General features: G+C 41.4%; 1 protein-coding gene across 5 annotated transcripts in view; it reads right to left on the bottom strand.

The window, feature by feature from the left end:
• SAMD12 (sterile alpha motif domain containing 12) overlaps nt 1-27831 on the bottom strand; it is a 326901-nt gene that overhangs the window by 134787 nt on the left and 164283 nt on the right. For 2 of the 5 annotated variants that reach the window (XR_008530576.1, XM_054590426.1), the window contains exon 4: nt 9857-10015. Coding sequence is in view for 4 of the 5 variants with exons in the window: in XM_054590426.1 (XP_054446401.1) it covers nt 9857-10015 (159 nt within the window). In the remaining variant the exon portion in view is untranslated. Of the gene's footprint in view, nt 1-9049; nt 10016-27831 lie in introns of those variants that run through there. The other 3 variants (XM_054590428.1, XM_054590425.1, XM_054590427.1) reach the window with 2 other exon arrangements.

Below are 27831 nucleotides of genomic sequence, written 5' to 3' on the forward strand. Positions count from 1 at the left end.
GTCATTCAAGATCCTTCAAATCCACAGTCAAACCACAAGGTCAAGGTGAAATAACAATGCAATCCCATGGCCGTCTTGAACTGTCCAAACAAGAGGCATCACAAATATTGTTTATTTCACTTGTGACACTTAAATGCAAAAGGATCCATGGTAAAGAAGGCTGAGGTTGGTGATTTTTGCAAGGAAGACAAAAGCATTTGGAATATTTGGGGGTGCCCCAAAGGTTACTCTCCATCATGTAAAATATCCCATTAAACACTGAGTTGTACAGAAGCAATGACAGGGATAATTCCTCATAGAACATGTCTAAATTAGAAAACTGTGTCGTGCTTCTTCCACTTGCTGGTTGGAGGGGCCGTCGGCGGCACCCTGAACAGGCAGGTGTTTCTCTACCACGAAGAATACAATAGTCAAGGGACCAGGGTCCACTGCAAGCCCCACCTCAAACAGAACACCTCTCTGAATGAACTGGCCATACTGAACTCCCAGAATGAAAATGAGACAGGACTGGATGCTACGTAGGGTGCACGCAGCACAGTACCAACTCCTACCGATCAACTGGCGTGCGAGTTTACGACCACCCCCAAGTAGTCGGTGTGTAGGCTTCTAAATATGAAGCTCAGAGGACAGAAAATTTCAGTGAAGGTGCAGATACTTGATAAAGTTAAAAATATTCCTGGGCATGAACTCTGCACAACAGGGTATGAAGATTTTGAAATGCATTGGGAGAAAGTTCAAAGGTAGCAGTTTGAGGACATGCTATCTTTGATGTCACTGCAAAGAAATATTTGGTTGGCAGATCATAATCAAGTAGCACTGAATGAAGAAGTGGTAATGAAAGACTCCAATTACATAAAAATAATCCGCACAACATCCTATAAAATTACTGATCAAATATCCTCACCCCCCATGAGCCCTCAGGCAATTAAATGGGTTTTAGGAGACAAGATTCACTTTATATCATCTAATTGTGTCACGCAGAAGAACATTTAAGAATTGAAAATATTAGGCAAAACAAGTCAAGGCAAGTGGGTGGCTCATCTATGTAGGGGCTCTTGCCGAAGGTGTGTATGGTATTTAAGAGCCCTCACCATCATCTTGACTGGTCGAGCCAACAACAACAACAGCAACAACAAAGTATCACAGGGAATAAAAGAGGTTCTGGGTCATGTTGCTCATGGAGAAAGATTATCCAAAATGACTTTCTGGCTCCTCTCATTTTTAAATTATGAGCCATAAAAATTGATCTTGCATTCACTGCTTTGAGAAGATTAAGTTGAAAATGAAGAAGAGTCAGTAAACAGAAAGGGCAGCAATTACATTAAAATCAGGAAAAACAGATGAACTACCCTCTCCTGGACACTGCACTAGGATGTAGGAATATAAAGAAAACTCAGAAGACAGCGGAGGTTGTCCATGGCCTACAGGGGATGGAGAGACACTGTGCCACCTGCCTTTGTGCAGGCTCCTGCTTCTGCTTCTCATGCCAGCTTTTACCTATTTGTCCAAACTTTTGTCCTTCAAAACCTAGTTCATGTGCTACACCTTCAGCAAGTCTTCCTTTATCCCCCTTGTTCCCAGTAAGACTATGTTCCAGTTCTGTGCTATCACTGTCCATCTATGCATCTGCACAATACAGTGGCATACACATGTTACCCTCATTGCTAGTCTGGGTACTCCCTTTTGTCCCTCGTACCCACCACACTGCCTTGTGTTCACTGGATGGAAGAACAAAAAAAGGATACTTTGTAATGAATACAACATTATTGGCATGAACAAAGTGCTTAGCAATGCAAAAGAGTGGCTGATTGTTTCTGCCTGAGAGAGGAGGTAAGGTTTCTCAGAAGAGGTGCTATCTCATCAAGGCTAGGTCCTTCGTGAGTTCTATTATACCATATTCATAATGACTCTGTGAAATAGAGCCTATCCCCATTTTTACAATTGAGGAATCTTAATCTCTGATAAGTGACTTACCCAAAGTTAATACATCTATAATATGCCCAGAATGGCTTTCTATGGGATGTTAAAGAGTTTAAATTTTATTCTGTAGGCAATTGGGAGATATCAAATGTTTTAAGGAGGAAAATAATGTGGTCAGAAATACATTTAAATTAACTCTGGAAATAGAAGTAGGAAATTAATTAAAGGGGAATGAATGGGTCAGGGCAGAGACTAGAGATCAAACAGTAATTAGCAGGTTACTCTAATGGCCTATGAAGGAGCTAAGGAGGAATGAACTAACACGGTGGCAGGGGCGGTGCTGAAGCAAGGAAAGACTGGAAACCCATTTTACAAGCAGAATTCAGAGGATGTGGTCACTGATTACATATGATTGGTGAAGGGAAAAGAGTAATCACAGGTGACTTTGTGCTTCCATAGTAGGTGATGAAGTGAGGAACAGCATTATTAACCTTGGGAAGAAATACAGGGGGAAAATAGGCTAGGAAGATGGTGAGAAAAACAATGGGGTTAATTTGGGATATTTCTGAGATGTCAGTGGAATATTTAGGGGAGTTTAAAATGAGGAGCTGAAGCTGCAGAGACGTCTGAGATGTATTCGAGAGTGACTATGAGGCAAGGGATGGGTAAGGCCATGGGGGTGGGTGGGATTCCCCAGAGAGCACGGAAAATGAGAAGGGGCAAGTGGAACCATGGACAGGGAACATCAACATTTGGGGAGGGGTAGGGAAAGGCAGCTGCCCCCAGCCACCAAAGGGGATGTCAGAAAGAGAAGAGGGGAACCAAGGGAGTCATTGTCATGTTCATGAAAACAGGTGAGTGCCACGAAGGAAAACTCGATGTAACCCAATAAGAAGGCAGAAGAGCCGAGTACGAAGACATCACCAGATCTGTAACACCAGTAGCACAACTAAATAAAAGACAAGAAGAAGCCTGGAAATTCAAATGGTGTGATTTGAGAGACACTAGAAAAGGCCATCAGACATTCTTCTGTTTGCATAGAAGGAAAGCCGATTGCTCCATGATTTCCTCCCTAGGCGCTGGAGATATGAGATTTTGTTCCTTAGAGGAGAGACAAAGGACGGCTTTCTCAATGACATTTGTGGAGAGTCCTATCCTATTACCTGGATAAAGATGCTAAGAAATTGTTTATGTCCAGTTAATGAGTAAACTGTAAATGTGTTTGACCTGAGATAATTTTGAGATAATTTACTACAAACTCTCAGGAAAACAGGGGCTTCTTGAAATGGCAGTGCCTCCAGGAAGTGGGAGGTGGGACTTCTGCAAAGACACAGTAATTTCCAGAAAACCTCCGACACGAACCTTAACACATTTTTATATGTTTTAAAGCTACTCCCTAATACTGTTAATATACTTTTGTCATTTTAAGAATACTCGCCTGGCAGTTTTTTTTTATGAAGATGAACATATATGTATGATATAACCCAGCAATCCCACTTCTAGGTACTTACCCAATGAAGTAAAAACTGACTTTACGTAAAAACCTGTATGTCAATGCTTATAGTAGCTTTTTAGTATTTGTCCAAACTAGAAACAACCCAGGTGTCTCTCAAATGGGGAATGGATAAACAAATTGTGGTATATTCATCCCACGGAATACTAAGAGATAAAAACAAATGACCAAGTGATACAGACTACAGCATTGGAAAACCTCAATGCATTCTAGTAAGTGAAGAAAGCCAGCCTCTATGGTTCCATTTATATGACATTCTGAAAAGGGAAAAGCTAAAGGGATAGAAACATAACAGTGGTTGCCAGAGGCTGGGAGTAGTGAGAAGGTGGACCAGGGAGAGTATTGTTTGAAGTATGGAACTTTTATCTCTTGACTGTGGTGGTGGTTACACAACTGTATGCTTTGTCCAAACTTGAAAAACTGAGCACTAAAAGTAAAAATTTTATCATATGTAAATCCTAGTTAAAAACAGTGAGAAAAAGAATACTCGCCTGGGAATTGGGGGAAGAGGGATCCAGTCTCAGTTATGCCACTAACTAGCTGTGTAGCCATGGACTATCCTCTAATCCTCTTTGGGTCTTGGTGCCCAAATCTGTAAAACGAGATTGGAAAATTTCCCAAAGAGTCTACTGCTATGTTTTATAAAGACTCCCTTCTTTAAAGTAGGTGGTGGACCAGATGGCCTATTTCAATGCAGATGAACTACTTCAGCCGCTGAAGTATCATTGTGGGGGTGACGGGACGAAAATACCCGGTCTGTACACATGGTTCTGAAAAGTCTTCTTGGATTGGAAAGTAGTGTTTCTAATTTGTGTTGTTTCAAAGGATGGAGCTTTGGGAAAGTCCATCTGGTCATGAAATTCACAATTAAAATTCGACACATATATTTGGACAATGTGGAAAAAGTCTTTTGGGAAACACTAACGTTTAATGAGCTATAACTGGTCTCAGTAAACAATCATGCTCTTCTTCTTCTTCTTTTTTTTTTTTTTTCATTTTGTAGGCACTAATTAAAAAGGTATTTGAAGATGGATGTTTTTACTACTTTCGTCTGCCTTATCCTCCAGTGGGAACACTGCCTTCTACTGCATGCATTTACCTGGTTCTCAAAGATGCTGTTCTATTTTTACACTACCCATGTATCTGTAGACAAGAAAGATGTTGAAAGGAGCCAGGAGTAGCTCTGTACTGTAGTGCCCCTGCAGTTGAAGAAAGCATTTACAGCTCAAAAGGGAAGATATTAAGAATAAAAACAATAATCTTGATGAAAATAATACCAAAGTTTTATTTTTTAACCTTGTAAAGTAGGGGCCCACAAATCATGCCCAGCAATTATGCTTGTATATGATATTTCATTGGAACACTGTTATGCCCAATTCATTTAGGATTGTCTGGGGTTGCTTTCACACGGTGTGACCCACAAGGACTAAAATACTTACTATCTGGCCTTTCATACAAAAAAATCTGCTGACCCACTTTCATAGCATATGTCATGAACTATGCTATATGGCTTCTACAGAATGTCTCATTTAATCATTATCGCCACTATGAATTAGGTATTATTATTCTCATTGGACGAATCAGAGTTGGTGAAGTGTAATGGATAAAAATTAGCTGTGGAGCTAGACAGACCTGCATCATGCTTCCAACTAGTTGCCTGAGATTGGGAGTACTGCTTACATTCTCCACCCTTAGTTGCCCCATGTTAAATTGGGGCAAACAACAGTACTGATTACAGTAGGCTAAATGTCAGGAGTAGATGTGACAATTAGTGCCAATGCTTTGTATATCGTAAACATTTAACACTCATTAGCTATATGAGAAAAGCTTTCAGTATCCCTGGGGTGCTCTCTTCCTAGAAATATTGTCCATTAATAAAACACTAATGATGCCCATCGTAGGGCTGTTTATAGATTAATTTGAAGGAGCCCAAAATAGTTTGCACCACAGCTCTGTGTTACATAAGGTGCCTTTCCCTCTGTCCCCCATGAATCAAGTAAAAGGAAAGTATAATAACGACATTTTCAGCTCTGCACTGCATTTCCCGAGAGAGAACTGAAGGTGCCCTACCAAGGCGGAGTTTCCCACGAGAACATGCAAGCCAGCCAGCCCACAGGATCGACACCCCAGCGCGCCATGGATGGGCCCCAGAAGACCAAAAAGCTGCATGGAAGAAGGCACCGCTTCAAAGGCACCAAGGGAAACAACGTGAAAGCAGGGCCAAACATTGATTATGCTGCTTGCAAATGTCAGGTAGTTACAGGGCTGTTGTGAATACAGGCAGGGAAACCAGAGGTCAGAATTTCAGCTCAAAGACAGCTCTGGCTGTTGATGATGAGCAGGTTCAGGAATTGCTGTCAGGGTGCATTGACAGTGCCCATAAACAGATATATTTACAATGCATGTGCCATACACATTTCTTCAATGCCTTATAGTTCTTGTCTTTCGGTGAGCATCCAGAAGGAGGAGAGCCAGCAAAAGGAGGGCAAATACTTGGTTTTTCCTGAGTTCAGGTAACTCACAGTGGCTAGGACCAGCTCTGCTGCTCCATTTCTGACCATCTTGGTGCTATTACTGTCCTGGGGCTCCTGGCCAACTGGGTGAAAATGACTGGTGTAGAATTAAAAGCTTAAGACAAGTTTTACAAGAGCAATCTCAGGTTGAAAAAGTCAGCTAAATGATCTATTATTTTATTTCCTCTAGAAACATGGCAAAATGAGCATTCAGGTGGGTGTATCTAATTTGGAGGTCTGATTACAAACTGATGCAACTGATTTGATGTTTGTGTGTTTAATTTCTATATCCAAATTAATGTTGTTTCCTTGAGAGAAAATATTTAGAGTCTACTCATTTATTTCATTACGGAGTTGATTTCCAAGTTTGTGGCAGGTTCTTTGGAATGCCCCCGGAGGTGGCAAGACATCATCCTTTGAGGATGGGTTTCCTCTTTGGAAATAACCGCCAAATATTTAGCTCTTGATCTTGTAAATAAAGTGGGTAATCAAGTATGGTAAAACATGGTAGGTCAAAAATAAAACTTGGAAAAAACAAACCACCCAACTAAAAAATAAGCAAAGGATATGAATAGATGTTTTTCCAAAGAACATACCCAAATGGTCAATAAGCACATGAATACGTGCTCAGCATCGTTAGTCATCAGGAAAATGCAAGTCAAAGTCACAATGAGATACCACTTCACACATATCAGAATGGTTATAATCAGAAAGACAATAACAAATGTTGGCAAGGATGTGGAGCAATTGGAACCCTCCTGCATTGCTTATGGAAATGTAACATGGTACAGCTGCTTTGGAAAACAGTCTGGCAGCTCCCCAAGTGGTTACATATGGAGTTATCATATGACTCAACAATTCTACTCCTAGGAATATACCCAAGAGAAATGAAAACAGGTCCACACAAAATTTGGGCACAAATGTTGAAAATAATGTTATTGATAATAGCCAAGATTCAGAAACAATCCAAATGTTCGTCAACTAATTCATGGATAAATAAAATGTTACACTCATGCAATGGAATATTATTTGGGAATCAAAAGAAATGTTGAGACATGCTTACAACATGGGTGAATTTGAAAAACATTAGCCTAAGTAAAAGTAGCCAATAGCAAATAACATGTATTAAATGATTCCACTTAGAGGAAATGTCCAGAATAGACAAACAGAAAGTATATTCGAAGTTTCCAACAGTTGGTGATTGGGGGGAGTTGGGGGGAAATGGGGAATGACTTTAGAGGGCAATTTTTTCTTTCTTTTTCTTAAAATTGAGGTAACATTGGTTTATTATATTACATGTTTCAGATATATAACATTATAATTCAATATCTATATACACTATAGTGTGCTCACCATCCAAAGTCTAGTTTCCATCCTTCAGGTATTTTAGCAAACCTATAGCAAAAATATTTTAAGGCAAATCCAGCTGTCATTAGAACTTCTATTTTCAGTCAAAAAAAACCTTGCCAACTTTTTATGTTTTAAAAAGAAACCATTTTTTTGATAAGGCTATGGATTTTCTAAAGGCTGCCTGACATAAAATGAGCTGAACATTAGCATGTAGAGGACAAGCAATAGGAAAGGTAATATGAGTGCAGGCAAAATACCTAAAAGCTGGAGAGTGCTACCTCTCCTAAAGAGAACAGAATGAAAGGATTCAAAATGCACAGCTTTTCAAAGCCAAAGGAAGTGACAACAACTGAATTGAAAAGGCTGAACTTAGCATTACCTTCCCAGAACACAAACATATATTTAGCTTAATAGACTTGAGTACTATCTCAGGAAAAATCTTATATATTATGCATCTAGGGCAATGAAAGCTGTAGAAAATGATTTTGCAAAGCAAACAGACTTCAGGCTGACAGTAGCAGAGATAAAAAAGAGTCTAAGGCACACGTGATAAATTTAGGTCTCATTTTTTTTATATATCATCACAGGAGGAAAACAAAAGAGAGGAGGAAACCTTAGACACTAAATCGAACCTGGCAGAACGACACATATGATTGAAGCTTAAAAAAATGTGTGTGCATTTCCTGATTATAACTGTAATATGGACTTATAAGAGAAAATTTGGAAAATACAGAAAAACAAAAGGAAAAAATTAAAAGCACCCACAATCCCACCACCCAGAGAGAACAAATATTAAAATATTGGAATATTCACTTGTAGCTTGTTTTCTATTTAAATATAAAAATACGATTTTTTACAAAATTGGGCTCATATTGTAAATAAAATTTTATATATGGTCTTTTCCCCTACTTCGTATTACTTCTTGAATACTTTCTCATGTTATTACATATTCTTTGAAGATGACTGTATTATACTGGATCTTAAGAATTTTTGGTTTTATTTTAGAGAGAGGGGAAGAGAAGGAGAAAGAGAGGGAGAAAAATATCAATGTGAGAGAGAAACATTGATCAGTTGCCTTCCATACACACCTCATCCAGGGACCAAGCCCACGACCCAGGCATGTGCCCTGACCGAGAATCCAACGGGTAACCTTTTCGTTCACGGGATCATGCCCAACCAACTGGGTCACACTAGTCAGGGCTAGATCTTATGAGTTTAAGGAGAACCATTTGATTTTTTCTATATTGCTGGACCTCTAGGTTGTTTCGATCTTTCAGTATTATAAACAGCACTGCGTTGCACTTCCATGTGAGAAATCTTTGAGACTCCATTTACTTCTTCAAAGAAACTCAAATGTATATCTATGTGTCAAATTCAAATTTAAGTTACTCAGTATACCAGTACCTATAAATTTACAAGTGAAAGTCTCTGGACGCAAGTACCAGTAATGCATAACCAATAATCAATACTATTTCCTATCACTCGAAGTCTGTATTTACCCTCCAAAGCAGGCATGGTTGGGGCAGTGCATTACTTCCTGTAGGCAGATGGACTAATTACTGGGTTAATCTAAAAGCAATAACATGAAACTTGGCTGACCCAGATTTCTCCAGTATCAGTATGCATGCAATTATAACATTCTATGGATTGAAAATACCCAAGGCTCAAAATTACATCTTTTCTTATTCTTTCATTTAAAATGATACATAATGGGCATTGAAACAAAATAAAGGGTTATAAATAACTGAGGTTGATAGCAACAAAATCTTATGTAGACATACACATTCCATATAGTGTAACTTAAGGTTTTCTTTAAATTCCAGCTTTATGCTCTTGCTTCCAGTTATAGGATTCTTAAGTGCTCTCACCATACTGAAGTTATTAATGGTTCTTGTTTAGAATTATATGCTATCAACATTCCAGTTTTAAATTCCCTATAGCCTATTTTTGAAAATGGTTCTATTTTCAAGATTCTAAATAGAGTTTCTTACAAACTCTAAAGTGTGTGTGTGCTTACATATATACATAGAGACACATACCTCTAAAGTGTTTTTTTCCCATTAGTGAAAAAGCAAAGTAAAATGAAAAAATGAAAATCTCACTTATATCACTCGTCATATGAACTATGGAATCATGCAAATTCCAAGGTCCTCTCAGAACTGGTAGTCAGGCTATGATAGCTTGGGCTGTGCCATATAGTTGTGCAGATTATACACTGGACAATTCTAAGGGGCGCAACCGTATCCTACCTCTGAGGCTGGTCCTCTCCGGGGTTGTGCAGTGCACACCCTGCATAGCTGTATGTGATGACCTTGAAATTAGCTAAGACAATACTGTTCGCCCATCCATTACTTATTCGCGCATCCTTCCCCCTGGTGAGCTATGAAAAAGAGATGTTTGAGGAAGAAAGTGGTCTTTAAATCTATATCCTTTTTTAAAGAAAGAAAATGCTGCCAACAAACAAAAAACAACAGCAACAATAAGGACAGTTTCTCCCTGGCTTCCCTGGGTCACAATGGTAAGAGTTTCCTCCCTCCAGCCTCCCCCTCCATCCACCTACAAGAGCGCAGCAGGGTACCTTGCGTAAGTAACTGTAGGTTTCTGACTTCTTCTCGCACCTTCAGCTGGAGCACCTGTTGCAAGATGTGCTGCCGCAGGTTTTCCTGAGCAATCCCCATTCGCTCAAGCTTTTTGTCAGTGAGTCTCAGCAAGGCTCGCCCTGCAGGGTTTCAAGAAATGAAAGGAAAAGCAAATGAACAAGGGCTGGAGGAGGATTCCCATCTTAGCCTTGGCTAATTCTGTCATACGAGAAGTTTCTGTCTAAACAGACACTTTAGGATTCAGGATCCCCCATTAGTAATAGTAATGGATAATCTGGGTGAAACAAAGACCCCACAGATTAGAAAAAGAGAAGACAAATTTTTATCTAATATTGGCAATCCCCAACTGACCCACACACCGACTTCAATAAAAACAGTGAAATTTTAACCTGGATATTTGGGTCACAGATTGCAGGTTTCCATAGAAACAATGCTCTTCCTTAGGTGATGGGTTCTGAGGCTGGCCCATGTCCCTGACAACTCAGTTGAAGACCTGGGTACTCTAACTGTGCTTAGAGAAACTCCAATGCCATTTAACCCAGGCTACAACGTTTCTGTGAAGTAGGCATTTGAAGTTCCAGTTGTAATCTGCAGCATGAACTCCCCTGCTGCACGCCTGGACCTGGGTTCCACCTCCAGCTGCTGGGTGCTCAGGCTTCCTCTGATCACTGGCCTAAGGCAAGGGGTCCAGCAGCGGTGAGGGCGAGCACCTGCAGGCTACAAACTGGGAGCCTCGGGGGGTGAGCGTCTGCAGTGTGCAGACACCCTGGGCCCTAGAGAGCCTGGAGTGGCTTCCTTTCAGCCCCTTCCCTTCCCTGGAAGATCTGCATGCCTCTCTTGTTACTATGGTTCCCATGAGATTTCCAAATTCTCCCCTCTCAATGCTTGCCTTGACATAAGCATACTTCCACTGTGAGGCCGAGCACAAGAAATACTGAGAATGATTGTTGTTAAAGGCCCACAGCACCATCCTGTGCTCTCGTTTCCAGCCCTACCCCCATCCTTATGCTGTGGATCTTTTCTTGATTGATGAAAAACACACAGAGGCCACTACGTGTGATCAATGGTAAGTCTTTGGGTATAAGAGCACATACACTTCAGGAGATAAATGGTCTACCTCCTCAAATAAGGAACCCGGTAGAGAGAAGGTGGGGTTAATGGGTGCACTGAGAATCCTGTGGGCAAAATCTGTCACTATTTTCCTTGGATGGCTTCTACAGTGCCACCCAAGTCCTGATTTCTGAAAAAAATATTTACAGTAATTAGATCATTTCCAGGAGCAAATGTCCTACCGACCTCCTATCCCACCCCCTCCTACTGACCACAAAATAAGAGTGTCCCAGTAAGTGTAGTGTTGCTTTTGGGGCAGGTATCAGGAGAGTGATAAGTGGTCAACCATCATTTGCATCCTTATTTTGGAATTTATATTGTTACTTTTTGTTGTTTATCATAGAAACCCAACTGCTCATTCAACAAACATTTATGGAGCACTTACTATGTCTTAGGTTTATTCAGTGTGCTCTGCAGGTAGCTGCCTACACAGGAAGGAATCAAGGAGGGAAAAATCAACTCAATCTCAAAAAAGCAGCACCACCTGCATTTCCTGAGACCCTACATCAGGAGATCTAGGCTGCTGGGCCATGCATAGACACCTAGATCTTTAGAGATGAAAGCAGCATAAAGTCCTTCACATGGACTGTGCTCCTAGCCATTTCTTTCTTTCCTTTTTCAAGTGCTTATTGGAGCACCACGAAATGCCTGCCACTGTTCTGGGTGCTGGGATTATGGAGAGAAGTAGTATCTTCCATCTCCACCAAGTTTACCATTTAGTTTGAGAGACAGGCAATATACAAATAAACAGATACATGGGGCAAACAGGGACCCCTACTGGCAGGATGGATCTATTAGAGTTTGGGTGGTTAGAAAAGGCCTCTCTGAAGAGGTAACACTTGAACATCTACAAGTGTCAAGCCAATTAGAGAAATGGCAGGAAGGCTAGTGTCACTGAGCAGAGCAGGCAGGATAAGAGAATGACAAGAAATGAGATTTGAAAGATGGCAGAGCCAGATCAGACAGGGCCTCCTGGGTCTTGGTGAAGCATTTTGATTTTATTCTTTTTTTAAAAAATATTTTGTTTATTTATTTTTAGAGAGAGGGGAAGGGAGAGACAGAGGGAAAGAAATGTCAATGTGTGGTTGCCTCTCACTCACTCCCTACTGGGGAGTTGGCCCACAACCCAGGCATGTGCCCTGACTGGGAATCAAACCAGCAACCCTTTGGTTCATAGGCTGGCACTGAATCCACTGAGCCATACCAACCAGGGCTGGTTTTATTCTGAAGGTGGAAAGGTTTGTGCAAGGGATGACTTGGGCATGATCCCCATGTACTGGAAGATTCTCCATGCTCACTATATGGAGGATGGGTTAGGGGTCGGGAGGGAAGGGTAGGAGCAATGAGAAGAGTCAGCAAACTGCCGGGGTCATCAAAGCAGGAAGTGACGGTGCCCTGGACATGGGTGGAGGCGAGGAAGTGGAAAGGAGTAGTGGGATCCTGGACATATTCTGAATGACTTCGCAATGCCTAGAAGTGGGCTGTGAAGGAAAACAGACATCAGCGATGACTCAGGTTTTGCACTTGAGTCCCCAATAGCAGGGGGCACCATTTTAGTGCAGAAGTGGAGTTGCTGCTCCTAGGGAGGATGAGTTGGGTCGAGGAAATCACATTAATGTTATTGCTGTTTTTTTTTTTTCTTTTGCAAGCACTGGGGATCTGGAGAAGTAATGAAAAGGATAGAAATCAACAAAGGAGGACAGTTAGAATATTTTACTTTCTTCCTCATAGTGCTTTCGTTCCTTCGACATGCTCTTCAAAGCCCAGAGTTCTCAGTTGACTGGAGGGGTGAGGTGATGAGCATAGGCATATCCTGGTGGAATTTAGAGAAATAAGAGGACCCTTATGACCCAAGCTCTGTATTGCTTTGCCCCAAGAACTGTCTTCAGTACTAAAAATACTTCCCAGGACCCCTTGTAGAAGTTCCAGCCAGGGACTATCCTGTGAGAAAGTTCACCCAGCAGGCACATGGATCTGGTGGTCTGCTAACAATCTTGGAAAATTAAAGTTTTTCTGCAACGGAAGCTTGAGTGCATACATAAAACCTTTATTGTGTGTGGCACGACAATGCCAGCTCCATTAGAATAAATATTTTTCCTGTCAGGTTCCCTATTCTTGTCACAGGTTTCGTATTATTGCCTATGTGCTGGTACATAGTAATGCTTAAGAAATATCTATTGACTGAATACGCTTGAAGCTACAATGAATGTTGTCTTCATTACTCACATACTGATGATCTCAAGGTCATTATATTATTGTCTTCTCTGATGTAAGACACTTGATTGGAAGCTGACTCTCAGATAGGACAATGGCAATGAGGAATTGAATGCAGCAGATGGGAAGGCTGCATTTCATAGGTGGCAACCACGGAAACACAGGCCAAGGGAAAGAAATCGAGAACTTGAGATGAGAGGAGTACTTCCCCTTCCTGCAGGCCTAAAGACAGACAAGTGTCTCATTCAGTTTCTGAACAGGCACCAAGTGGGACTACCAGCCTTGCTGGAGGGATGGGCGGCAAGAATGGGTGAAAGACCATTGACTCAGAGAGGAGTGGATTTGTTCCCTACAGTTACCATAACAAATCACAACACAGGGAGGCTTAAAACAACAGAAATTTATTCCATAGCATCCTAGAAGCCAGGGCTCAACTTCACTGGGCTGTAGTTGAGGTGTCGGCTGGGCTCCTGCACTTCCTCTGGAGGCTGCAGGGAACATTCCCTCCTGAAAACGTCCAGCTTCTCGAGGCTGCCACACTCCTTTGTGACTATGTCACTTTAATCTCTGCCTGTGTCTCCGTGTCACCTTCCCACGCTCACACGCATGCGTGTGTAATCTCACCCTGCCTCTCTTGTAAAGACACTTGGGATTTGATTTAGGGCTCACTTAAATAATCCAGGGTAATCTCCTCATATGAAGACCCTTAACTCCATCAAAACTACAAAGACCCCTTTTCCTTATAGGGTAATGTTTACAGGTTCAGAGATTAGGATCTGGTATCTCTGGGTGGCCCTTGTTCAGTCTGCAATGAAGAACTGAATGTAGGAATTGAGGAACTGAAGATAGAAGCTGGAGGGAACCTCAGAGATTCCTGAGTCTGGCACAAGATTCCTGGTGGACACATGGAGAGCTGAGGTTCAGGGAAAGTGACTTTCTAAAACCATGCAAGAAATGGGGGCAAGATTTAGGTTTCAAAATGTATCTCCAAACTTCAGGCCCAGTAGGGTCTTTGGTCTTTAGTTCAGGTGCCCACCCCCTACCCCCACCTATTCTGCTCAGAGCATAGTCACAAAAGCCCTGTCACAGCCTTTCAAGATGAAAGAGCACATGCCATAAAGCTCAGTCAGAAATTTCAGGGTTAGCTGGAGGCCGTGCCTTCAGCCCGTACATACGGGGAAGTCTTGGTCCCACTGCAAGTGGTTGGGAGTCCACCTTTCCCAGAGAAGTGGCTGAATTCCATACAGGGCCTCTTTTCTGCTAGGAAGAGAGGTCACCGTACAGTTCCCCAAACCTTGGCTACTTGTTTTCTGGGTTAGCTCCAAAGCTGCTCTCAGGTAAAGGCCAGCATCCTGCTTCCTTCCTGGCTGGGCAAGAAAAACAGAGTGGCGGGTGCCGGCCATATAACCAGTTTCCTACCGCCTGAACCTGCGTTTCTTCATCTCATCGTTATTCCAAAATTAGAATTTCTGGAACAAAGAAATAAGGAGAGACGTAATCGCAAAAGCATGAGCTCAGGAGCTAAAAGGTAGACATGCATGCCCAGAAAAGCACCTCTGAGTCTTAATTTTCTCATCTCTACAATGGGGATGAAAATGACACTATTGCACAGGGTGACTGTGAGGATCAAATGACGTAACGCACATGCCCTTAGCATACTGGAGTCACTAAGAGGATGTGGTTTGGGTTGTACCATTCTTTGGATGGCTGAGAGTGTTTCTTCCTCTTCCTCCTCCTCCTTTAACCCTCATCATCATCACCGTAACAGTGATTATAATAGCAAACATTTATTAAACAGTTACTATGTGTTAAACATTGTCCCAAGAGCTGTACATGGATTACCTCATTGTCAACAATTCTCTGCAGATACTAGTGTTACCTAGAATTCATTAAGAGCTACAACACACAGCTAAAGGTCATATACATATGAAACTGCAGGTCCGGGATACAAAATGCATAGAGGCCAAGCTCTTATCCCTCCCTCAACTGCTGCCCAGGAGTTCGTCAAATAGACCTGATGTGTCCCTCAAGCTCACTTCGGCCAACTCTCACATAGAGATCCCCATAGGGCAGGTGAGAGACCAATGGCCAGGGGCAGGTCACTGTTTCTGATGACTTAAATGCAAGCAGTGCCAGCACTGGCATAGCTTCATGATGCACAAGGCCGTGATGGCCCTCAGTCTTTGGTCCTCTCTCAGTGGAGTGTGATGGGGCACTGGGGGGTCTTTGAGGGCAGCCGCTGAGCCATCTACTCCTCCACTGTGCAGACTGTCTACATCTATAGCATGAGCTGAGCATGCCACACTGTTGGCAAGTAGGAAAGACAGCTAAATAGCTCTGGCTGGTGTGGCTCAGTGGATTGAGTGTCGGCCTGCAAACCAAAGGGTTGCCCGTTTGATTCCCAGTCTAGGGCACACGGCCTGGGTTGTGGGCCAGGTCCCCGATAGGGGTTATGAGAAGCAACCATACACTGATGTTTCTCTCCTTCTCTTTCTCCCTCCTTTCTCCACTGTCTAAAAATAAATAAATAAAATTAAAAAAAAGAAAGAAAGAAAAATAATTTCCCTGCCAGAGGAACAAGTACACAGGTTCTTCAAGAGCCCATAGGTGGGGCACCTAACTTAGCTGGGGTCCTTGGACAAAACAAAAACAAAACCTGAAAAACAAGAGTCAGGAAGGAGAGAGAAGGGCCTTTGAGTCACAGGGAACAGCACAGGCAAAGACAGGCCTACGAAAACCAAATGCGATGTTTAGGGAACTCCAAGACACTGGGTAGTGCTGAGCGTGAAGCATGAGGCAGGGTGCATATTGTGCGGAGGTCTCATCTGTAATTTCATGATGTCCACCTGGTAGGTGAACCAGTCTCATTCCCTTTTTTTCTCTCTACCCCAAAGCAGCACATAGAAGACACAGAGATGATGTTCACAGCTGTAAAATACTCCCATTTGTAGAACCAATATTATGACTAACTAATTTTTGCCTATCAAATAATGCCATCTTACCTTTCTCTCTCGCTTCCCTCACCCTCCTTTCCTCTTTCTGCCTCTGCCCATTTCTGCATCCCTGCCCATTTCTGGTAAAAGAATCTCTCTTTTGTCTTTTTAAAGCTGCCCCTCCTCACCTGGTGGGTGTTGTAGAAATTTAAAAAAAAGAAATCCTGTAGTATTTTCACTTCTAAAAGTACTGTATAATTTTCTTGCTTACTATTTTTTTAGTTTGTGATTCCCTTCCACCCCTTCCCTCAATGTAAGATCTACAAAGCAGGGCCTGCCTCAATGCAGGCACTAAGTAAATACAGTATTTGTTAAATTAATGCTGTGTGTGTGACCCAGACCAGGCAAATAAAAACTCTTTACTAGAATTGCTATGGTGTCTCAGAGAGAAGTTGTCTTTCTTAGTTAGATGGTGTCTCAAGGGACAATAGAAGGCAAGACTTGCTATCAGTGACTGTCTTTGCCACCACATGGAGGGATTTTGCCAGGGAATGAAGACAACAGAGGGACAGAGCTGAGAGGCAGAAAGAGGAAAGGAGGGTGAGGGAAGCGAGAGAGAAAGGTAAGATGGCATTATTTGATTTCCTGAGCGGAGACTGGCCTGAAGTCAGACACCAGTGGGTTTCTCATCTTTCTGTAAGTTAGCACTGGGGGGAGGAGGGTAGTGAGCTGAGCTCATTCGTAGCACTTGCACACAAGAGAATCTTGACTTACAGATCTAAGCATATGAGGAATTCTCAGCTGACTCGCTGCCCTGTCCCGCTGATCCCCTTTTCAAGAAAGTCCATCACGGTGCAGGAGGGTAAGAATGACAGGAACCTACAGGAATTTGTTTTCAAAACGTTAATCATTGGCAAAGTTTGGTATTTTAATCAGCATTCCTTACAAGCTATTTGGAACACATCTTAATTCTGAGTGCATACTTCTATAAGTTTGATGTACTTGGGGCAACCTCCTTGTCCAATCCCACGAGAGGTCACAAACTCAGATGTCATCGGGATCGCATAACAGTGTGAAGAGCACCGCTCTAAGGGACAATGGGGTTGGGTGGACCACAGTGGACTAGACAGTTCTATTTTCCTAAAATGAGCAATTCTCATCTATTTTTTGCTAGAATACAGGCCGAGTGTTGCCCCTTCTATTTTAAAGAACTGAAAATCCAGAAGCCTTATGAAATCTCCCAATTTAAAACTTGCCCATGCTTTCCACCCTCTGAGAGCCAAACAGATTGTGTACACGGGTCATATTTGGCTTACAAGATGGCACTTTCAACATGTGACTTTTAACCCTCTTTCCGCCATGTCTCTCCCACTTGCGACGGAAAGTGATTTGGGCAGTCTTACCACCAGGGTTTCAGCTGACTTTAGGAATGGACTTCAAACTCCATTCTCGATGGCCTCTTCTAAATCAACAGCCTGAACCAGTCCTCTGTTTTTTATATCCTAAACGTGCACTGAAAACCCTTCCTCCTTACTAACTGCCAGCCCAATACCTGATTTCCTAAAGGTGACTGCGAGTCGCCAGTACCAGAGCTAAAAAGGACTCGGGGGTCAGCCAACCCATTGCCTCATTTCCTGGCAGGAATGCGCACAAAACCTTCCAAGACCAACGCGTCTCTTCTCACTTCCACCTGAGAGCACAGCCCGCTTTTCCCAGCCTGAGAGCCAAGGCTGGTCACTCCCTTGGTTACATTTCAAATGACTAGCAGTTAACTGAAGGCCTTTCTTTGGACCGAAGGGGAGAAGGGTTAATGGATATTTGCCTTGTGGTTACTGTAAGTAATTTACCATTCTGATGGGAACTCTGAATATATTGATACATTTTAAACAGACTTAGGTAAAAAGACTGTTTTAGGCCATCTAGTTTTTGGTTGGATATATTCAAGTGCGGATGACATTAATAGGAGTAAACTGAAATAATGTTAATTCCCACCTGAAATAGAAATTCATAAAGAAATTATATATTGCAATGTTTTTCAAACAAAGTAAGAATGTGGCCATGCACTATTTTTTCTGCTCTTTGAGAAAGATTACACAGCTTCCAAACAGTAAATTCAAGGTTAAATCCTTTAATGTTGTTGGTACACAGAATTACCAAATCCCCTCCAAAAATTAATTTTAAAAAACCCTTAAATGTTTTGTTTGGGGATTTTGTTTTAGTGGCTGGGAAGACTCAGTAATTACTTCCTTTGTACCTCAGAGCAGATTTTTCAAGCAAAGAAGTCTAGCACCAACATAACACAGACTACAGCCGAAGATTTATGATATCATAAACAACCTTCAAGGGCTTCTCTGTTTTTGAGAGGTAGAGCAAAACTCTCGGTATGCTGGCATTTATTTGTCAAAATGTTTATGCATTGTTTTGGGACGCTCTGTTCATTGAGTGTCATTAGGTGAGTGACCCACCGTGTATTAGACATCTCCTAAAATTAATTACCAATAAGCATGTGAGAGGCCTCTTGACAAGCCTCCTCCTCCCCCTCGATATTCTACTGATGGCCGTAACAGCTAAACACGTATGGTATTCCTACACCGAAGAGACAGGCATGGGCATGCTGGCTGCTACACGTGAATTAATCTGAACTAGTGACCCATTGTCAAAGTATTGTTTAAAATCTTTCAAAGCTACTTGCATTTTCTCTTCCTGATAGCTAGGAGTTGTTTTTCCTTAAACTTTTAAATGTTTAGCTTTATTGGTATCAGGGATTCCTTTAGCAGAAAAATTAACAAGTGAGGATTGTCCTCACTCCAGATACATTCACTAAAAGAGATGAAAACAGAGTTTCTGCCTTCAGGGAGCTAAAAAAAAAAAAAAAAACCCAACAAATCACCTGCAGATGTAAGATCAGCACACATGAAACAGCCCAAAAGCGATTACAGTACATCCTCATTTAACGTCGTTGATTGGTTTTGTGACTTTAAGTGAAACAATGTATCATGAGACCAATTTTACCATAGGCTAATGGATATAAACAAGAGTTAAGTTCCTATGGCATCTCATCAATGTTATAACGAAATGATGTTGAACAAAATGATGTTCCTTGAGACCCTGCTACATGTGATAAAATCTGGAGGCCAAAGATTGTGAGGGCCATGAGATCTATCGGGAAGGCTTTGGAAAAAAGAAAGAGGTCTTGGGTTTGGAGCTGAAAGTCAGGGGCTGGATTAACCAGTTACTTACTACAAGGTTATTGTGATGATCAGTTCACTCAGCTGTTCACAAATACTGTGAACAAGTCACTGAACCTAATTTAAGTCTTTATCTACCCATCTTACCAATGCGTGTGATAGCAGTACTTCTGTCACAGGCATATTTGTGAAGATTAAGTGAGACGATCCATGGAAAGCACTTAACACAGTGCCTGGCACATAATAAATAAGCGCTCAATAAAAGTTAGCAATGAATGATGATAATGATGATTTTTAAGACTGGGGATTTGCCCCCGGTGAGTCTGTGATACACAATGTGGTCGCTTTGTTGCCGGAGATGATATGTATGGGACATCCATTTCACACCAATGCCTACATAGGCTCCACTCACTGTTATTCTCAACCTCTCTTTGAGGGCTCAGGTCACTTAGCTGTCCTTCATGTTTCTTTTTCTAATTCAATTATTACAGGTGTGTATCTCAGATATTTAAAGCAATCTCTGAGCTTTTTCTAAAGAACTCCAAGTGTCAATGAGAAATTTCAGGAATTGTTTGGAAAGAAAGCAAAGCAATGCCCACTTGGGTTTTCTCCAACACATACCCACTAGGGACAGTGTTCTGGACCCAAAATGCCACCACATACAAAAGGGCTCCCCAAACTCAAAAAGCTGCAAATCATGGCTGGGAAACTTTGTTCACTGTGGGTACAAAGAAAAACACACCATATTAAGAATGGACTCTTTCTATAACTGATCATAAATAATAATAAAATGGACCCAGAGAAATTTGGGAAAAAAGAGAGGAAGATGAAGGGAAAAAGTGAGATTCTTTGGTAAGATAAGAAGCCCAGAAAAGTGAAGGGACTTGCCCAAAGTTACATGGCTAGTAACTGGCAAAGACCAGAACCATGACATCTGATTCAAATTCATGCTGCCTCTGTTAAGAACACTCATGTATACTTTAGTTCAGCATTCACTTAATAAACAATCAACGATCTTCTAATGCCAACCATGAGGTTAGGGGCTGGGTGTAACCACAGACTGCAATACACAGGGGCCTGTGCTCAGAGCTGCAGTTTAGTGAAGGAAGGACACATTTAAAAAATACCCAATGAGTAATTTCAGTAAAGGAAAAGAACAAAATGCTTTTCCTGAGAAAGACAGGGGAAACCCAAGTTAGACTGAAGTACGGAGAGAGGAAATTTGAAGGAATTTTTAGGCTAACATCTAAAGGATGGGAAAGACAGGTGAAGAGTAAGATGAGTGAGTTTTGAGGCAGGAGAAACAATATATGCAAACGTTCTGTGTCTAATAGTACTTTCAGTGAAGGCAAGAGTACCGGTGAGGGGGGCTTGTGGGAAGGGCATAGGCCAGTGGCTTGAGATGAGGAGAGAGGAACAGACAAGGGCAAGATCATTCATGGTCTTGGAGGCAAATCAAGGATCCTGTTATTTACTCCACATGTGACATGAAGCAATTCATATTCTAAAACTCTCTCTGGCTGCCTGTACAAAGTCATCTCAGTTGAGGGTCTAGGTATGGAAGTAGAGAAGCTAGTTAGGAGCCCATAGATGACGGTGGCTTCTACTAGACAGGCGGTGATGGGAAGACATGCAGAGAGGAAACACTTGGCATGTAGAATCAAATGGATTTGGTGATTAGGTATTTGAGGCATGAAAGAAGGGAATGTCAAGGGAGATCCCTGTGTTCCTGGTTTGTGCCATAAAATAAAAGAATCTGCAGTTGTTGACATGGGAAATAGAGAGTGGGCAGATTCGAAGGAAAAGATAAATCCTTTTGGTAGGATTGTCTATGAGATATTCAATAGAAATGTAAAGTGGGCAAGTAAATGTACATACTGGAGCTCCAAATGGAAGTCCGGTCTGGAGCTCAGCGTGGGAACCACAATTGTACAATTGACATACGAGTCCATGGTCAAAAAGAAAGGGAACACAAACAGAGGAGAGGCCCTAGCGCTGATCCTTTGAGAACCTCAGGAACTGAGTAGGTGGATCAGTGAGATAGGCCAACAGAGATGTTGCTAAGGAGTGTCTGGAGACACTGAAAGAAATCTCAGGGAAGGAAGTGTCAGGAGGACTGTGGGTCAAGAAAGAGGAGTGGACATTTGTACTGAATGCTGAGAAGACTTGCAAGATGTAATCATTAGAACATACCTGGCAATGTAAGGCCCTTGAGGTGTTAAAAATCTTGAGTGTACAAAATGTGAAGAGTGAAGAGTCTAATACTTCAGGTTACTCAATAATAGAACTTTTTCTCCTAGATTAGAGACCTTTTGTTTGACCCAACAAAGATAAAGGGGTTACATAGAAATTGTCCCATTAACCTTTGGTATTATCATCATTATTTTATCAACGATAAAGACATCAACAGTTTATTACACAATGACAATGGGCTGGCAGTACTGTGGACAATTTCTCAATCTTTTATGTATTCTTTGGGACAGCCCTATGGGCAGGTTCAATTATTATCTCTTTCATTAAAAAAATGGGCTTGAGAACTTGAATAATAATGATCACATAGATAGCAAGAGATGGTAGAATTTTGAATTATTATTTTTCAATTCCAAAACTCATCGTCTCCTCCCATTCTCCTGCCTGGGTCTCTCTGCATATGAACAGAGCTCTATAAAAAAAAAAAAGAATCTTTAAAAAAAAAATTCTAGCCCTCATTAGAGTGCCTGCCATATAATAGGCCATCAATAAATGGTTGATGGAAGGATGGGAGAGAGGAAAAAATAGAGGGAGAAATTCTAGAGAAAACTAGAGATCAGACAACTTAGACCACATCAATTTTCAAGAATAATCAGTTCTATTGGCTGGTATAGACTTTGTGTTGTGCTTCGGTTTTCCCTAAGGACTAAAGAGCTTCCCGCATGCTACAAGTTGAGTCTTGTCTGCTGACTGCTCTTAGCTGTCAACTCTTCTTTCCACCTGGGCTGAAAAGATCCACCATGTCCAAGGTCAGGCCTGTATCCAGTGACCGTTGGATGGGGCAGGAAGGAGAAAGTGCAAAGATCCAGCCCTCCAGGTGCACTGGCCCCAGCTTGGAACAGCTCCAAAGGTCAGTCTCAGCTCCAGAATCACAGCCTGACTTTTCTTTTTGCCCAGTCCTGTTTCTTTCATTTCCTCCACAGGTGTTGAACCTGAGGATCCCACCCAATAAATGTCTAACTCACCGATCTCCTCGGAGCCCCAAACTCTGACAGGGCTGCACTGGACAAAGAGAGGCCCAAGTGATTCTCTGGCATAAACCTTCTGGCATAAAAGCCTGTAGTGCTTTCAGGCAGCCCAGGTGGCTTCCCTGTACCATCCAGCAGGCTTCTAGGTCACCTCCCTTCGTAGATGTGTGTGCAGGGAACAGAAATGCATTTTAATAGTGACCTCTGCGATACATAATTAGTAAGATAATTCTGCTGCTAGATATTCTGTGTGTATATCATCCATTGATTTTGTAAGTGTACCTCATTTCCATGAAACATTATGTAATCACGGCACACTATGTATTGGAACACTGTGTAAATCATAAATAGATATATAGGCATAGACACATATTTTCATACACATATGAACATCTATGTACAACCTATCTTCCTCTATGCCAGCCATTAGGATAAATGCCTGACATGAATGAACTCACTGGATTCTCAGAGGTAGGCACAGTTACTTCCGTTTGTTTTTCACGTAAGAAAACTGAAGGCTGGAGAGGTTCAGGATCCTGACAAAGACTCCCCAGCTAGATGAGCTGATGCCTTGCATCAAATCCAGGACCACCAGGCTTCAAAGCCTATACTTTTAATCACTGCACCACACTGAACATTAAGTTGAGGGAATTTCTTAGAAAAAGTCAGTGAATTTGATAAGAGAATAACAAAAACAAAATGAGACTCACTGATCCCTTATTTGATAAAGTTTGGTTTTACATAATGGGCTTCCTTAAATCAGGAGACACCCAGAAATACAAACAGGTCAAGGTCACAAACAACGCTATAGGGAAATAGGGTATTGTCCTTTGCCCCTTGTAAAAGTTGTACTTTCTCTACAATTGAAGTGAGCTCGCCTTTACAATGGAAATGTTTTCCTTTCTATGCAGAGTAATGGAGCATAGCCGCGCACACATGCCTCAGCTACAAAAATCTGTAAACCAACACACACTCCACCAAGTTGTGACTGTGAGAACGCCTGCTCTCAGAAGCCAGGAGATAGCCTCTGCCAAAGGGAGGCCTGATTCCAATGAATACTGATCAGCCACTAAAAACAGAAGCGAGATCGGAAAAAACATCTCATAACTGATAAATGTATTGCTATCATAACATCAACAGCTTGAATTCGATGAAAACGATATTGGTTAAATTAAGTCTTCTACATAAAGATGTCAAATGTTACAACTTCACTATTACAGTGAGTAATAGCTTCAGAATGTGCCTAAACTGAAGAATTAGATGATAGCGTACTTAGGAATGACTCCATAGAACTGTTAGGTCTAAATCGTTCTTTGATCGTGAAATTTCCATTGGTTTGGGTTGCCTTTCCCAGTGCCACGTCTTCCCAGTCTCAGACATCCAGGCCACTTTCATACCAAGCTTCTACCAAAAAGAACCCAAGCATGTGTAGTAAATACTCCTAGAGCACTCTCTTGATCACAGAGTGAGATGGAAACTGGGCACAGGTGAAAACTGGAATTCACAACATTTCTTTCAGCCTTTCTTTGATAATAAAACAATAGTCTTCCACATTTCTTTTTGCCTTAGGTCCTGTCTATATTCTGGATGGGATTATTACAGCTTTGGGCTTGTTTTGAAATACCAAAATCTTAAAAACTCATGAGGACCTAGAAGTCAGATCCTATGATAATTCATCTTTTAAATGCATTAAGTCACGAGATTCATGGTTGGGATCAAATACGCACAAACATAAAACATCTAAAGATACTGGGATTGCTCAAATGTCTACTAGAGGCACTTCTATTTTTAGATTTTAACCTTGAGATTTTATTTTCAGAATGCCTTTCTATCGCTTACAAATATATCCACATGATTTTTTCAATCCAACTTTTAAGATGAAAGTAAGTCTTTCTTGAGAGTGATTTACATTTTGTTCATTTGTTCCCTACAAATTATATTTTAGGCACAATATTCTGATTTATGAAGCCTCATTTCCTTGTCTTTGCATAAAGAAAAAGGCCCGTGTTTCCAAGATTAGATTCTAAACAATCCACTGTGTGTGATTATTAAAACCTCTGTAACACGGGAATTCGAGGAGAAGAAAATCATGTGCCCACAAGAAGACATAATTCAGTCTTACAAAATCATTGAAATTAGAGATGGATAAGGCCTATTAGGTCATATATCAAAAAAAGCACACGCGTTTGACACCCAGACTTAATATGCCAGAGATATTGGGTCACCCGAGGTGCCTCTCATCTTCTGATAGAGCGGAGAGACTAAAAAAGAACACTTAAGGAGCAGAGCCCTTAATCAAAGGCAAGTCCTCACCGATCAAAATACCAGAGAGAAATATGTGAGATGCAGAGTAGAGGCAAATGGAGACATGACAGGGAAATAGCAAGGAGATAACGCTTGATTTGAAAGTTTTCTAGACAGAGATGAAGTCATGTTCGATATCCATGATAGTCATGCTGACAGTGTCCAGGGATGGGTTTATAAGGGACGTGTCACAGCAGAAGAGCCAGAGGGGGTCAAAGGCTGAAGGGTATTGCTGTGTGTAAACCCCCAACCTTTCATCTGTGGAATGTAACAACCCTTGGAAATCTGCTCTGTTTTCCTTCTAGTGCAGAGCTACGGCGAGTTGTAAACATTTTTCTGAGTGTGCTTGTCGGGGAGGGAGGAGGTCTGGGAGTAGGGCTCTGGGTTGACAAAGGAAAAACATAAAGAGACAGATGCTAGCATTTACCAAGACAATCAGCAAAATTATCCAAAAAATTTTAAGCACCTTCATGTTACGCAACATGACCTTTGGCAACACAAATCTTTGGTAAGGCATAGTCTGACGGATCTTTTATTGTATTTCATCATTAAGAAACCACCTGATGCTAGTGACTAGTTGCTACAAGCCACTTGAAAAAGGAGAAGACTGGGAGAGTAGATAGTGAAATGGGGTAAAAAGAGTTGCTGGTGAGCAATCTCTAAAAGTTATCAGAATCTGTCAAGAGTCCACCCACACACACAGCACAGTGAGTTGGGTCCCAAGCTTCTCCCCGGATTTATCGCCTCTCTCCACATACACTCTGAGGCTGGCACTGGCCTGGGGGGTCGGGGGCTGCATCTCCAGACCAGCCTGCCAATGTCTTTATTGAGACTCTGAGAATTCAAGGGCATTTGTTCATTTCAGCTAAGTTGCTGTTGCAACTGGACTAGTGAAAACAAAGGTAAATAGATAAAATGTGCCCTAAACTGTTGAGCAAATTGGGCTATAATTCTCAGTGGAAATGGGGAATAAGGTCTATTATACTTTTATAAATGTTACACGTAATATATAACTTGTGTGTGTGTGTTTGGTTTTTAAATGGAGACACTATAGCAGAACGGTTAAGAATAGGATATTTTTTTCCACAATATATACATATATCAAAACATTAAGTCATACATTTTAAATATATGCAATTTTTATTTGCCAATTACACTCAGTAAAAATGGGAAAAAAGAGTAGGAATTCTGGAGTCAGATTGCCTAGATTTAAATTCTAGCTGTTTCACTTACTTGCTTAGTGAGTCTGAAGAATATTTTAAGTTCCTTTATCCTCAGTTTCTACATGTGTTAAGGAAAAGAAAGTATACTACTACTACTACTACTACTACTTATATATTAAGGTTGCCACAAAGATTTTGACCAAAACAAGTCCCCTTTAAAGGCTAACATCTCAAGGCTTAGGCTTATCATGACATAATAAAGTCCCCCAGAGGAGAGGGGGAAGCTTGGGTGAGGGAAATGAACAACAGGGCCGACCTCTTCTAGGAAGAACCTGTAACTCAAATTCAGAAGGCCATGGGGTGACTGATGACAAAAATGTTGCTATGTCTTTGAGACGCAGAGAGTACACTGTAGTTGGTCCTCAGCCATACGATAAGCTTGGTGCGCTATTTCGTTTGCTGGACTGATCAATTTTTGGCATTTATCCTGCATGGTGTTCTCCGACCTTCTTGGATCTGTGGTTTGGTGCCTCCACTAATTTTAAAAATTCTTGGCCTCTCAAAGAAAATTCAGATATTTTCTTGGCTTCATTTTCTCTTTCTGGAATTCCACATGACATTGAGGGTGGCTGAGGTGTTTGGAGGCTTTCCTGATTTTGGAGTACCTCAATTGTTGACTTGGGTATACAGTAAACAGAGATTTAACCCGATGGTTCTAAGTTGCCATTTGAAATTTCTGTCATTCAAATACATACATAATGATGTACATGTTCATTAGAATTACCAAGGGAGTTTGGTATGTATGCAGAATTCAGAAAGAGTAATTCTGAGTTGGTGGATTCAGGGTGAGGTTGGTAAGATGCGTACTTACCAAGCACCCTGGATGCAGCTGAGGCAGGTGATATGGTGGTATATTTAGGGAAGCATCATCTCAATAAACACCTTACTACTTTGTACTTGCAGCACTCTAAAAAATTACATAAAATTAATGGCCCACTGTCTGAACCTATACTTTCTTTCACCTTAAAATTGTCTTTGTTCAAGAATGTTCTTACAACTCTCCTACAATGGCTAAAATTAAAAACACTGACAATACCAAGTGTTGACAAGGATGTGGATGAACTTGAAGCTCTCATGAACTGCTGGTCGAAGTGTAAATTGGAATAATTACTTTTGAAAACTTTGGAGTATTTATTAACCTAAACGTACATAGGGCCTAGCAATTCCATTCCTGAGTATGGAAATGAGCGTTTCTTTCCATTGAAAGACATGTACAGGAATGTGCTTAGCAGCTGTATTCAAGTTAGCCCTAAGGTGGAAATCATCCAAAGTTCCTCAGCAATGGAATATGGAAATTTAGGGTATATTTACCCAGTGAAGTATTATTCAACAATGAAAAACCGAAGACCATGGTAACACTCAACAATATGGATGAATCTCAGAGAAAATCTTGAGTGGAAAAAGCCAAGCACAAAAGAATTTTTTTAAAAAAGTGAATAAATCTGGTCTACAGTGGTAGAAGTCAGAATAGCGATTGACTGTGAAGATGATCCACTGGGGGAAGGCACAGGACCTCTAACGGAATGATAGAAACATCCTAGGTAATGAGCTGAGAGGTTGACCTGAGTACAGCCACCTATGTAAAAATTGACCTAACTGTACATTTGAGGTCTGTGTTCTTTACAGTATCCAAACTACACCAGAAAGAAACAAAAAGAAAGAAAGGGAGGGAGGGAGGGAGAAAGAAGGGAGGGAGGAAGGGAGGAAGAGAGGAAGAGACAAACCATTTTGTCCTAGAACTTGAA

This window comes from Pteronotus mesoamericanus, unplaced genomic scaffold, assembly GCF_021234165.1.
Source record: "Pteronotus mesoamericanus isolate MK-2021 breed Mesoamerican mustached bat unplaced genomic scaffold, CSHL_Meso_final scaffold_174, whole genome shotgun sequence".
NCBI classification, from domain to species: domain Eukaryota; kingdom Metazoa; phylum Chordata; class Mammalia; order Chiroptera; family Mormoopidae; genus Pteronotus; species Pteronotus mesoamericanus.